The sequence below is a fragment of the Trichogramma pretiosum genome, unplaced genomic scaffold (genome assembly GCF_000599845.2).
Source record: "Trichogramma pretiosum strain Unisexual culture from Peru unplaced genomic scaffold, Tpre_2.0 scaffold23, whole genome shotgun sequence".
Lineage (NCBI taxonomy): Eukaryota > Metazoa > Arthropoda > Insecta > Hymenoptera > Trichogrammatidae > Trichogramma > Trichogramma pretiosum.
The window spans coordinates 44,800-57,781 of NW_019641629.1; the positions used below are offsets into that span (position 1 = coordinate 44,800).

The 12,982-nt window shown below is 41.6% G+C and overlaps 1 protein-coding gene across 1 annotated transcript; it reads left to right on the forward strand.

The window, feature by feature from the left end:
- The first annotated feature begins 8,835 nt into the window (after nucleotides 1-8,835).
- LOC106652855 (protein ANTAGONIST OF LIKE HETEROCHROMATIN PROTEIN 1-like) lies at nucleotides 8,836-9,939 on the forward strand. Its single transcript, XM_014372010.1, has 2 exons — nucleotides 8,836-9,574; nucleotides 9,932-9,939. Exons 1-2 carry the CDS (start codon nucleotides 8,836-8,838, stop codon nucleotides 9,937-9,939), a joined length of 747 nt encoding a protein of 248 aa, XP_014227496.1.
- Nucleotides 9,940-12,982: the final 3,043 nt, after the last annotated feature.

Genomic DNA, 12,982 nt, shown 5'->3' on the forward strand with positions numbered 1-12,982 from the left:
ATTGTAAAAAAATTTCTGCTCTTGTCAATTCAAGGCAAAAATTTTTTCATTTTCACCCCCGAGTACTGTGGGGATCCGACTGTGGCAGTCTCCCCTCTACGCGCGCCTCCCCCCGCTCGCCGCTAGGAGCCGCGTGTACCAAGTCAGTGTAAGCTGAGACGCGTGATCAGCTAGTCGCATCGACGCTAAGAATAAACGTTAAGTGAATCAATCACGTCTCTTCATTTAACCTATCTCTCTGCCACCCTGGAGGCCTGGGGACCTCCAACGAGTACCTCTCACTCTCCTTAATCTCCTCAGTGNAGGTATCTAAAATAAGTAACCAAAATAGTTTAAGGATAAGAAATGAATATTTATTGCGCTTAATATGCTTAATTTTATTATTTTAACGTTTATTTATTATCTAACACTTCTAGGGTATATTCACACAACCTAACATAACAGGGCATGTTTCCTAACTGTCCTGAATCACCAGAAAAAGTTTGGGCCAAATCCATGACCCGAAGGTATGAAGGTCTTCTTGTCAGTGATAATGTCGAAACTAGCTCGATTGATTGATTGATTGATTGATTGATTGATTTATTATGGGACCGGGGGGTAGAACCCCATGTGGCCCTGAAGTAAATTACAGATAGTAAATGATAAGAATTATAAAAAAAAAATACATAAATACAATGAGAAATTAGCGCAGATGGGTAATAGATTACATGGAGATAGACAATTTAAAACGGCAAAAAGAAAGAAAATAAAAATAGAGTACAGCACAGTTATTTACATATTTACATATATACAAAAGCTCAATGACACCCAATGAGCGCCGACCCGAAGTGGGACAAGCTATAATGCGGGAGCCGCCCGCCAGCTCCATCGCCAGGCCAGGGCAATCGAGCTCGACGAGGCTCGAGCGCGATTCACGCTCGGTCTCGAGGCTGAATTGCGCTCAGTGCTGATCATGATAATAGCTCAGCAGAACTCGTGAGTGATTCGTTTTCAGAACTCGAGCGTGAAAGATGTTCAAAAGTTTTTCCGTGTAGTCAAGTGAAACATCATCACAGAAAGAGAAAGTAGTAGTATATGACTACATAAAATAGCTGAAATAAACGTGCATCTGGTGGCCCAGTGGTCTAAAACATCCGACCTCTGCCATCGACGGAGTGGAATAGCCGGGTTCGATTCCTGACTAAACCGTTCCGGAGCGCCGATCAAAAATTTGCTTAAGAAGGGTCCTTCCGTTAAGGGGGGAACCTTCTTTTGCATTTTTCGGCAAAAGTATAGACATTTTCTTGAATGAAATGAAAAAAAAAATTAAAAAAATTCAGCATTTTTCGTTATACTTACTCTTACAACGCAAACATTTAAATGACAAATGAATGATTTACATGCATGCGAAAACGTAGATTTGAAAGAAAAAAAAATTAATGAAAATTCAAAACACGGGTTACTCATACTTGCGTCTGCTCATAAAAGGATCCGAAATCCATCACAAAATTCAAATTTTCAAACAAATTTTCTGAAACTTCTACTAACTATTTCTTGTTGAATTTATGATGTCTTGTTTAATCATTTAAAAGTTAATTTTATTCCTATCAAAAGGTACTTTTATACAAATTTTCAAAATTTCCATACTTACAGTATGGAAATGTTGCATGCAATAAGTGCTAAAGAAATTGGGGGTGCGAGGCAATTTGATAAGGCACCAAAAAACATTCCATATGATGGACCACTAGCTCGTCAAAACTGCGAAAGTAAAGTTGACTATCTAACGAATTCGAAATTTTGTGAATAACAAATTTTTGAAAAACAGTCCATAAAATTTACTAATTATTTTTCAATGACAAAGCTGAATATTCAAACACAGCTTGTAATAAATGATGGAAGGATTTCAAGTTTTTGTGAATAATTTATAATTTTTACGAATATAGCTGGAAATTATTGCAGGCACATGATTACATCATTCCCAAAGAGGATAAGTGTGGATTTCATCAGTGAAATTATGACAAGGGTCTAATTTTTTCTTAGTTTTTTCTTGGCTAATGTAAATATTTATAGAAACTTATATAGATTTTTGAGTTCAAATTGTTTCTAAAATCTCAATAAAAATTATGTCTATATGATAATCTTATTTTGCACGTCGAGACTGCAAGGCCATTGAAAAATTGAATGAGATATTAATGTGGGACATGAAAAGTATAGGAAAAAAACAGAAGTCAAAGAAAATTTTATATACTGATATATTTATTCAATAAACAACATGAAAAATGTACAAAATCAACAACAGCAGTCATTTAAAACCACCAGCTTNGTGGTTTGGTGGGCGCGCGCGGATAAGACGGGTACGACGATCATTCAGAAGACATCAGAAGTTGTGAGGTGCGCACGCCGAAGCTTGTTTATATTTTGATGTTGCACCGCGATTTCCGATGCACGCACGTGAATACGCCGCCCTGAACGCTTCACAATACGTGAAGCATACCCGCATCGTGTTTCGACGTGCTCGCCTTAAAACTTAACGCGCGCGCCCGCCCTCTCGCGTCGCCGCATCTTGTTTTGTAGTGAGAATATTTCTCCGTGTGGCCCGAAAATCGCTCTTCCCGCTTTGCGCAGCGGCAGGGAAGTAGTCACTTTCGGGCCGCTGGTATGAAAATGTTTTTTGGTGCCTTATCAAATTGCCTCGCACCCCTAATTTCTTTGCACTTATTGCATGCAAAATTTCCATACTGTAAGTATGGGAATTTTGAAAATTTGTATAAAAGTACCTTTTGATAGGAATAAAATTAACTTTTAAATGACTAAACAAGATATAATAAATTCAACAAGAAATAGTTAGTAGAAGTTTCAGAAAATTTGTTTGAAAATTTGAATTTTGTGATGGATTTCGGATCCTTTTATGAGCAGACGCAAGTATGAGTAACCCGTGTTTTGAATTTTCATTAATTTTTTTTTTTCAAATCTACGTTTTTGCATGCATGTAAATCATTAATTTGTAATTTAAATGTTTGCGTTGTAAGAGTAAGTATAACGAAAAATGCTGGCTCACAATACTAAAAGTAAAGGAAAAAAATTCGCAGCAAATGTAACTGATTTCATGTAAAAGTCAATAATAACCATAACCGCTTTGTTTTTTGCACAATCAGACGGCAAATCAAGACCTCGATGCGAAAGAAAAAACAAATGCAAGTCCTTATATGCATTGAGATCTTGAATTCATTTTTATATTTTAATTTATTTGGATAATGTTATGAAAACTTTTGCGCGGAGATGGAAAAAAATACTATGTCCTACATCTTCACTGCAGCTGTTTGAATAATTTAGAAAGTCTTTAACCCGTAAAAAAAAATTTTGGTTCAATACGATGACAAAGCGTATGTATTGTACTCATTCAACGAGAATTCATATACATTAGTATAATTTATTAGGATAAATTTCTGTAAGGATAGAAAGTGCATTGTCATTGACACCGCTTGTGTCGTACACACGTAGGCGCTCAAATTGCGTTAAATGTATCATTTCCGTTCGTTAATGAAATAAGAAACTTTTAACGTCAAAAGAAATTATGTAAATAGAGGTACGGAGTTATCCGACTCCCATTATACTTTTGGGATTCGAGGTAAATTCCATATGACACCACAGTCCGAAATTTTTACAGCTGAACAGATTGAACAGCTTGTATAGAAACATGAATACCACGTATTGTAGATCAAACAAACCGCGCTCGTATGCTCATGTGTAAAATTTTCTTAAAAGTACTTACAATGAGTTATATGCGGATAATAAAGTTACATCGTTTTGCGCACTCGCACACAAACGCAATCGCCTATATCGTAAAATGTCTTTAGTAATAGCACAAATTATATTGCGCATTTTATGATTGATTAATAATAAAATTGATCGATCGCCGTAACATTATTTTAAACATTTTTATCATTTTTACAACTATAACTAAATTTAAATTATAAATAAAATAATTCAGAATAATCGTTAAATTTCTGAATTGAATGATTTCTTATAAAATCTTAATATCTCAATAGGTCCCACCATTAATCATTAATAAATTATGGGAAAAAATAGTTTTTAGGTACCAGAATCGAGTGGTATAACTATTTTCGGGGTGCGTGTTTTGTAAAAAAGCTATATAAGATAAACATGGAATTCGCATCCATTGTTGAGTGAATTTTAATCGAATTTTGCGTTTCACGTGATTAGTTTTACTTTAAATGGCACAATTTATGTAGTACGCTAGTGCTTTTATTAAATGCTAAAAAATCAATATTTTAACCAAATTTAGGAACAAATATTGTCCTAGAAATATGTACTTTTTCAAATCCTCGTAGGCTCTCAGCCAAATTTGATGGGTTTTATGAGTCCTTTTATGAGCAGACGCATGTATGAGTAACTCGTGTATTGAATTTTCATTGATTTATCTCAAAAGCACTTTGTAAAATAAAAGTGACACTTATTAAATAGTAATTTACTCGACTATACCATTCAATTCTTTAAAAAAAAGACCGAGTACTGAATTGTGGCTGGATATTGTGGGAGTCACATCAGGATAAGTGTTAATCGTACTCAGTGATAATGTCGAAACTAGCTCGACTAGGCTCGAGCGCGATTCAGCCTCGAAACGGAGCGTGAATCGCGCTCGGGCCTCGTCGAGATAGTTTTGACATTATCACTGAGTACGATAAATGATCGAATCGTAGCTTTGATGGTACTGCCAGTTGACAATAGATGGCATGACAAATTTGGGAGGTGATTAGGTAAAGTTAGTCAAGTGAAACATCATCACAGAAAGAGAAAGTAGTAGTATATGACTACAAAAACTAGCTGAAATAAACGTGCATCTGGTGGCCCAGTGGTCTAAAACATCCGACCTCTGCCATCGACGGAGTGGAATAGCCGGGTTCGATTCCTGACTAAACCGTTCCAGAGCGCCGATCAAAAATTTGGTTAAGAAGGGTCTTTCCGTTAAGGGGGAACCTTCTTTTGCATTTTTTCGGCAAAAGTATAGACATTTTTTTAAAGATAATTTTATAATTCATAAAATGAAAAAAAAAAATTATAAAAAATACAGCATTTTTCGTTATACTTACTCTTACAACGCAAACATTTAAATTACAAATTAATGATTTACATGCATGCAAAAACGTAGATTTAAAAGAAAAAAAAAATTAATGAAAATTCAAAACACGGGTTACTCATACTTGTGTCTGCTCATAAAAGGATCCGAAATACATCGCAAAATTCAAATTTTCAAACAAATTTTCTGAAACTTCTACTAACCATTTCTTGTTGAATTTATTATATCTTGTTTAATCATTCAAAAGATAATATTATTCCTATCAAAAGGTACTTTTATACAAATTTTCAAAATTTCTATACTTACAGTATGGAAATGTTGCATGCAATAAGTGCTAAAGAAATCGGGGGTGCGAGGCAATTTGATAAGGCACCAAAAAACATTCTATATGATGGTCCACTAGCTCGTCAAAACTGCGAAAGTAAAGTTGGCTATCCAACGAATTCGAAATTTTGTGAATAACAAATTTTTGAAAAACAGTCCATAAAATTTACTAATTATTTTTCAATGACAAAGCTGAATATTCAAACACAGCTTGTAATAAATGATGGAAGGATTTCAAGTTTTTGTGAATAATTTATAATTTTTACGAATATAGCTGGAAATTATTGCAGGCACATGATTACATCATTCCCAAAGAGGATAAGTGTGCATTTCATCAGTGAAATTATGACAAGGGTCTAATTTTTTCTTAGTTTTTTCTTGGCTAATGTAAATATTTATAGAAACTTATATAGATTTTTGAGTTCAAATTGTTTCTAAAATCTCAATAAAAATCATGTCTATATGATAATCTTATTTTGCACGTCGAGACTGCAAGGCCACTGAAAAATTGAATGAGATATTAATGTGGGACATGAAAAGTATAGGAAAAAAACAGAAGTCAAAGAAAATTTTATATACTGATATATTTATTCAATAAACAACATGAAAAATGTACAAAATCAACAACAGCAGTCATTTAAAACCACCAGCTTCATCCTATTCCCAAAATGGCTTAATTGCTCTTGGTGTCAATGCATCTCTCACTAGGTCCTCTAGCTCCGGGAACTCGTCCCGCACTCGCCGGTAGAATCTCTTCACCACCTCCTCGCACATATGCCTGTCGCAGGCCTCGAACAGCGGCCCCGTCGGAAGTCGCCACAATTTTTCCGACTCGGCCAGATTGAAGTACGTAGCGTACGTGACTCGTTTCTTCGCCACCTCCTCGGGTCGCAGAAACATCAGCTCGTGGAGCGTCAGGTTCGGCCGGACCATCGTCACCTTGGCCATCGTCGCGAATCCCACGCTGCTGTCGAAGTGCAGCATCGCGGCGTTGGCGGACAATCTGTGAACCAATGCGTTCCGGTTGAACAAAGTCGCGATCGTCCTGGCATCGTTGGCCTTTAATCGGTAGCCGTGCTTTTCCAGCCGCTCCAGGCAGGCCAGCACGCCCGAGGCCAGTTTCAGTCTGTGAAGTCCGACTCGGCGCTTGGCGTGCCACTCGAAGCACTGGTCGAAGTGAGTGTAGCTCGGGAACTTGAAGCCGGACAGATCGTCGTCGAGTTGCAGGAGTCTCTCGACCAGATGCGGCTGATGATTCGCCACGGCCCATTCGAGCGGTGTACGGCGCCTCTTGTCCCTGAAGTCGATCTGCACCACACGATCGATTTCGCCGCAGACTCTGAGCAGCGTCTTGGCCAAGTCGTCGGCGGGTAGTCGTCTCCGGCTGATGCAGTGCATGGCGGTGGTTCCCTCGTTGTCGGGCGTGTTGGGATCCGCGCCTCGTCTCAGCAACAGCTCGATCGCGTCCTCGTCGCCGTGGTACAATGCGTAATGCAAAGCAGTTCGTCCTTTCAAGTCCCGGGCGTTGACCGGACAGTAGCCGGCCATGGCGTCGAGAATCTCCTCGATCGATTTGCTGTCGTAATTTCTCCTGCACATCAGGTGCAGTGCTGTCAATCCCATCTCGTCGGTCGCATTCGGCTTAGCGCCTTTCTTCAGCAGCAGCAAGGCCGACTTCTTGTCCCTACGGTTCAGAGCCACCAGCAGAGGTGTCCGACCCCAATCGTCCAAGGCGTCGATATTGATCGACTTGCTAAATTGTTTGTTGACTTTCAAGAACATCTCTACCAGATCGTCGCGGCTTCTCTTGCAAATGTCGTGCAAAGCCGTCTCTCCCTCGGCGTTGGTCAACTGTGGATCGGCGCCTCGCATCAGCAGGAAGTGGATGATCTCCTTCTCGCCCCACTGCGCTACCAAGTGCAGAGGCGTTTCACCCTTTCCCCGCCACGGAAGATTGGAATCTTGGCCGTGGTCGAGAAATTCCTTGACGAATCGCTCACAGCTCTTGAACATGCACGCCACGTGCAAGTGAGTCAAGCCCGACTCGCTCGCGTAGTTCACGTCGAATCTGGGATAGATTCGAAACAGATGGTCGATCGCGAAGCCGAACAGGAGGACGTCGCTCGCCGCGTAATGCAGCGGTGTGGTCCGCAGCAAAATTACCTCACCGTCTTCGTCGAGTTCCGGCTCGTCCTCGTAGCCGGTTTTGATCAAGAATTTGATCACCGTGATAAACGGCCATCGGATGAGGCCAGGTTTCCTCACGCATTTCATGGACTCGATGATGAGCTCGTCGATCTCTCTGGGACGAAAGATCTCTCGGACATCCGGGAGCGGATCTTTCCAATTGAATATCAAAGTATTGAATTTACTGAAAAAAGCTATGCGCTCTTTTCCCGACTCCCAATTGACGGCGCTCTCGCGTAAGCTCTTCAATTGTTCGATATCGCTGCAGTGATACATCGTTGAAACACTTGCACAAAACACACAGACACGATCGTTTATGATATTCAAAAAAATTAAGGATGAATCCTCTTTACCCAAAAATCACTCGTTGCAATGGATGGTGTGTGATCTACCTAATAGCTGTACACGCTACGGCGTCGTAAACTGTACTAATGCATCGGATGAAAGCGTAAAGAACACATGGCCGAAGTCTATAGATGTGAAAGTATGGGCCTCGAGTCTCGACTGCAGCGCCAAGCGCGTAGTAGCGGTATCATGAACTGGGGGAGGTCTACAAATGTGTACGATTGCATGTATTTACGAAGGCACCCACCATAAACAACTGATAAATAAACAATCATTGATAATACAACATTACATTGATAAAACAAGCATTTATGCGAGTTACTCTATAGACAAATAGCTTATTATCTGTAGGGAAACTCTGACTAGCATTGACCGCTCACAGTTCATTTGCCTGACACCATGGGCGCTACATGTCACAAACTCGAGGCCAATAGTCTCGAGCTCGATTGCCGTGCAGACGATACTTTTATAAAAATTTTCAAAATTTCCACGCTTACAGTAAATGAAAAAAAACGATTTTTATGAGTATTCGAAGTATGGCAAGTTTATCTAAAATTAAATTCAAGTCTCAATATTAGTTCACACTCATCAGAATCCGAGAGTGTTTCGCGCTTGAGACTGAGCATGAATTGTGCTCGACTCAGAGCGCGAATGTATCTCTATGCATTCGAGCGTGAAACATGGTCAAAAGTTTTTCCGTGTAGGGTCGTAGGCTTCATCTGCCGGGACAGGGTCGTGAAAATGATCGGGAAAAACGCAAATATACGGCTAAAACAATACTATTTTTATTTTCTCAACGTTACAAATAAAAGGCTTTCTAGTTATACAACTTCATTCTTCCACACTCGTATAGATTTTTGTGCATGGGCTGCTCTTATTCAGATCTTGCTCACTCTTTCGTTATGTCAAAGTCGACCGTAAGCGATTTGATTGAAGAAGTGCTGGCTGCTTTGTGGGAAAAACTACAACCCCTGCATATGCCTAGCCCAACCAGGAAAATTCTGATGGATTCCGCAGAAGAATTTTATTTTCAATGGGACGTACCGCATTGTGTTGCTTCCATTGATGTTTGCCACATTCGCATTAAAAAACCACCTAAATCTAGTTCGAATTATTTCAATTACAAGAAGTTTTTTTCGACACCATTACAAGCTTTAGTAGACGTAGACTGTAAATTTATTAGTGTAGATATTGGTGGATACGGCCATCAACATGACGCTGCAACTTTTAGAGCTAGTTCGCTTTACAGAGCTTTCACAAGTGGTCGACTCAAGTTCCCGGACGACGACTTTTTTCCCGGGTCTCAAGTGATTGCCCCATACTTCATCATTGGAGATGGGGCATATCCCTTGAGCAGGAACCTTGTCAAGCCCCACCGTGGAAATGAGTTGTCAGCAGAGGAAAGATTTTTTAATGAAAGGGTATCGAGGGCGCGGATGACCGTGGAGCGAGCTTTTGCCCTGCTCAAACAAAAATGGAGAATTTTCTACAAACCAATCGAGCAGAGTTTGTATAAAACGAAGCCCATGGTGAAAGCAGCTTCAGTTTTGCACAACACGATAATCGATTTGGAAACTCTCCATTTATATCCGGCTCCGATAGAAAGGGATGCCATCCAAGAACCATATGAACCATTCACTGGCAACGGACACGACCTTCGAGAAAAACTTACCAACTTTTTTTTGAATAATCCTATATAAATGAAATATATATATATATATATTCATGAAATTTTAGGTGAAATATTATGCTTTATTAAAAAATGTATCAATTTTTACTAATCATTTGTTAAAAGTGCTTTATTGAATACTTTATTAAAAAGTAAATTGAACATTTCCAATTTTTTTCATTTATTTTAATGTATGCATTTACATTTAATGTAGAAAAAATTAAATAAATGTATGAAATATTAAAATTAAACAACATAAATCATTTATTTAGATAGGACAAAAGGTTTTTTTACGGAGTTAACATGTCACTCAATCTTCCAACTCACAGGAATGTGAAAAAACGATCTTGTTCAAAGTTTCTGGATTCAAGCGATTTCGAATTTTACTTTTTTGCAATCTTACTTGAGAAAATAAATATTCTGATGAGACCGATGTTGCTAACTCAGCTACATATTTGACGGCCAAAGGGTCTTGCCTTGGAAAAGCTTCTCACTTTTTTTCCCAAAATTTTATGGGATCTTCATCGCGATCGAGCCTCGCCAATTTATAGAATTGGACAAGCTCTGGATGCAATTTATTGTTGTCAATATCTCTTTGAGTAATTAAATTTTAATTTTTCCTTTTCGCAACGCGTAACAAAAATTTCCTCGATACTTGTCGAAAAAATAATTGTGCTATTCGATATATCGAGACTAAAGGCTAAAAAAAGTATCGAGCGATGTTTGGCTCGCTACTTAAAAGTTATCGACACTTTGTAATCAAGAGCCAAGACATCGGATCTCGGTGCACTGTCATCTCGCGGCGCACAAAACGCACTAAACCGAGTTCACGCGCGTTCCGCGTTCCGCGCTCTACAGTCTACTCCCGACTACCGCTGTATACTGAACCTTGCTAAGCCGAGGTTACTCTCGAGACCAACACCAGCATGATGCCGAGCTGCGTGCTGGTATAATGTCGCGGCAAATACCGCGACTATGACCGGAATCAACACCGAAGCTAAAACCGACGCACTCTCGGCTCGGAAATGTGGCGCTGATCGACATGCTCTCAAACTGTGAGCTCGTTATACGGAGGCCTCGTGTGTTGGAGTAGCAGAACCTTCTTAGTGGAATCTCATTCTAAGAAAGCTATTGATTCACTCTTTATAAAATTCTAGCAAAACCCTGGCAGAAGGTGATGATTTTATGAGGGTATCGTAGCATTGCATTTACCTCGGCACATTCTGCTACTGCGAACGCACTATAACATTAATTGAATTTTTATGTTCATTGCACTAGACAATTATGAAAATTCAATGACGATTAAATTCAGACTCGACCGCTAGATAGTGAGTTGCTTTATCAGTAAATCTGCAAGTGACAAAGTCAAATTAATTGTAGAAGTTGAAGCAAAAAAAAATTCTCTAATAACTAAAATTTCTTCATTATTCGCCTTTATAAATAGATTTTTTTTATTTAACAGCTAAAGGTACAGCATCCCAAAAATTCATTTGGAACTTCGTGGGAGTTTGGGCAAGAAAGACTTGTATGTCGGTCCTCTGATAAAGTCTTCTCGTCAGTTTTGGCCAAAGTTAAAAACAAGTTTTTCCCCTGAAATGTGTAAAAGGTTCGTTTGTTCAAGAATGCGAGCATAGAAAACAATTTTAACGTAATGTCTTGATGGAAAATGATTTTTTGAATAAGACCATTTTTTATTATAGACTTGAAAAGGGCGAACAATGCCAAGTTTAAATTATTTTTTTCCAAGGTCATTTGAAGATTACATTAGGAACGAATGGTAAAACGATACTGAAAATGCGTGTGTCCTCGGCAACAGCGCAGAATAAGGAGGGTAAAAATAATGATAATTCCGCGTCTAACGTATTTTTTGACGAGTAATCCAATGGCGCTCAGTGATAAACTCAGTTCTCTTAACATTGTCGTGCAGCAGCGTCAGCTAATTTTGATAATTTTCGATGACTTTTTGTTAAAAGAAATTTTAAATTTGAAGAAAATTACAGAATTTTATTTATTTAGATTCATATACCGATCGTTAAACCACAACAACGGGCTTTGGATATAACCAGACTGAGCCATTATACTCTGTTTCCGCTCTTAAATATTCATCGGGGCTTGAATCACCGGCCTTCTCTGGCCGCAGACGTTGCAGATCGAGCCGACCTGGGCTCGGCAGGCCTCGTCCATCAGGCAGATCACGTTTATCAAGTCTTGATTGTCGAGGCGCCTGACGATCGCGTCGCAGCAGATGGGCGGCAGATGATTGTGCGCGAGCTCGGCCACGGACTCGAGCGCCCAGCGTCGCAAGAATCGTCTCCCCGCCAGTTCGACGATCAGCACGAGACAGAGGAGCGCGTGCTCCTCGGGCACGGCCAGGAAGGTCTCGCGCGCGAACCTCGCGCAGTCCCGGGGGCTCGCGCGCTCCAGCGCCTCCTCGAAGTCCATCTCGAGCAGTTCCGAGAGCGACAGCTGCTCCTCCTCCCTGATCCAGATCTCTCGAGCCGCTCGGGCGAACTCCTCGTCGGCCGCGTACCAATCGGCTTGCCAGAGCGCGAAGTGCTCGAACACGCCCGTGTTGTCAAGGCATCTCGCGACGAAGACAGCCTCGCCGCGCGACAGCTCGTAGCCTCGTACCTGCAGATGATCGAGGACCGCCAGCGCCCGGGTAGCCGTCTCCACCTCGATGTTGTAGCAGTCCCTGGCCATGTGCTGAACCAGGTAGCTTCGCGCTGGAAAGACGAAGCTCGCGAGATCGGCGCCGCGATTCAGCAGCGCCTCGACCAGCTCCGGCTTCGAGAACGCCACGGCCAGCTGCAGCGGCGTCCTGCCCAGATTGTCGCGGGCGTCGACCTCGACCGGCCGATACACCCGCCAGCTGCAGCGGAACAGCAGCTCCGCGAGCTCGACGTCGCTCCTGTGCTGCTGCTCGCCCTCGCCCTCGCTCTTCACGCAGATCACGTGCAGCGGCGTGAATCTCGCCTCGGATTCCATGGCCAGATTGGGATCGGCGCCGGCCAGCAGCAGCGCCTCGGCGACCTCGGCCCGGTCGAAGGCCAGCGCCAGATGAAGCGGCAGGTCGCCCGTGCCCGGCCAGACGCAGTTGGGATTCGCGGGTCGGGGCGGATCGAGGAAGTCGCGCACGACCTCGGCGCAGCCGGCCATGCAGGCCACGTGGAGATGGCTGCAGCCCGAGGCGTCGCGATAGTTGGCGTCGCGGCGGTCGTAGATGGCGAACAGGTCCGCGCAGACGAAGTGGTACTGGAGCTGGGCGGCGTGATGCAGCGGCGTCGTGCGCAGCAGCGTCAGAGGTCGACCCTGCCCGTTCAGATGCAGCCTGTCCCGGTATCCACTGCGAGCCACGAACCGGATGAAGTTTTTTTCCG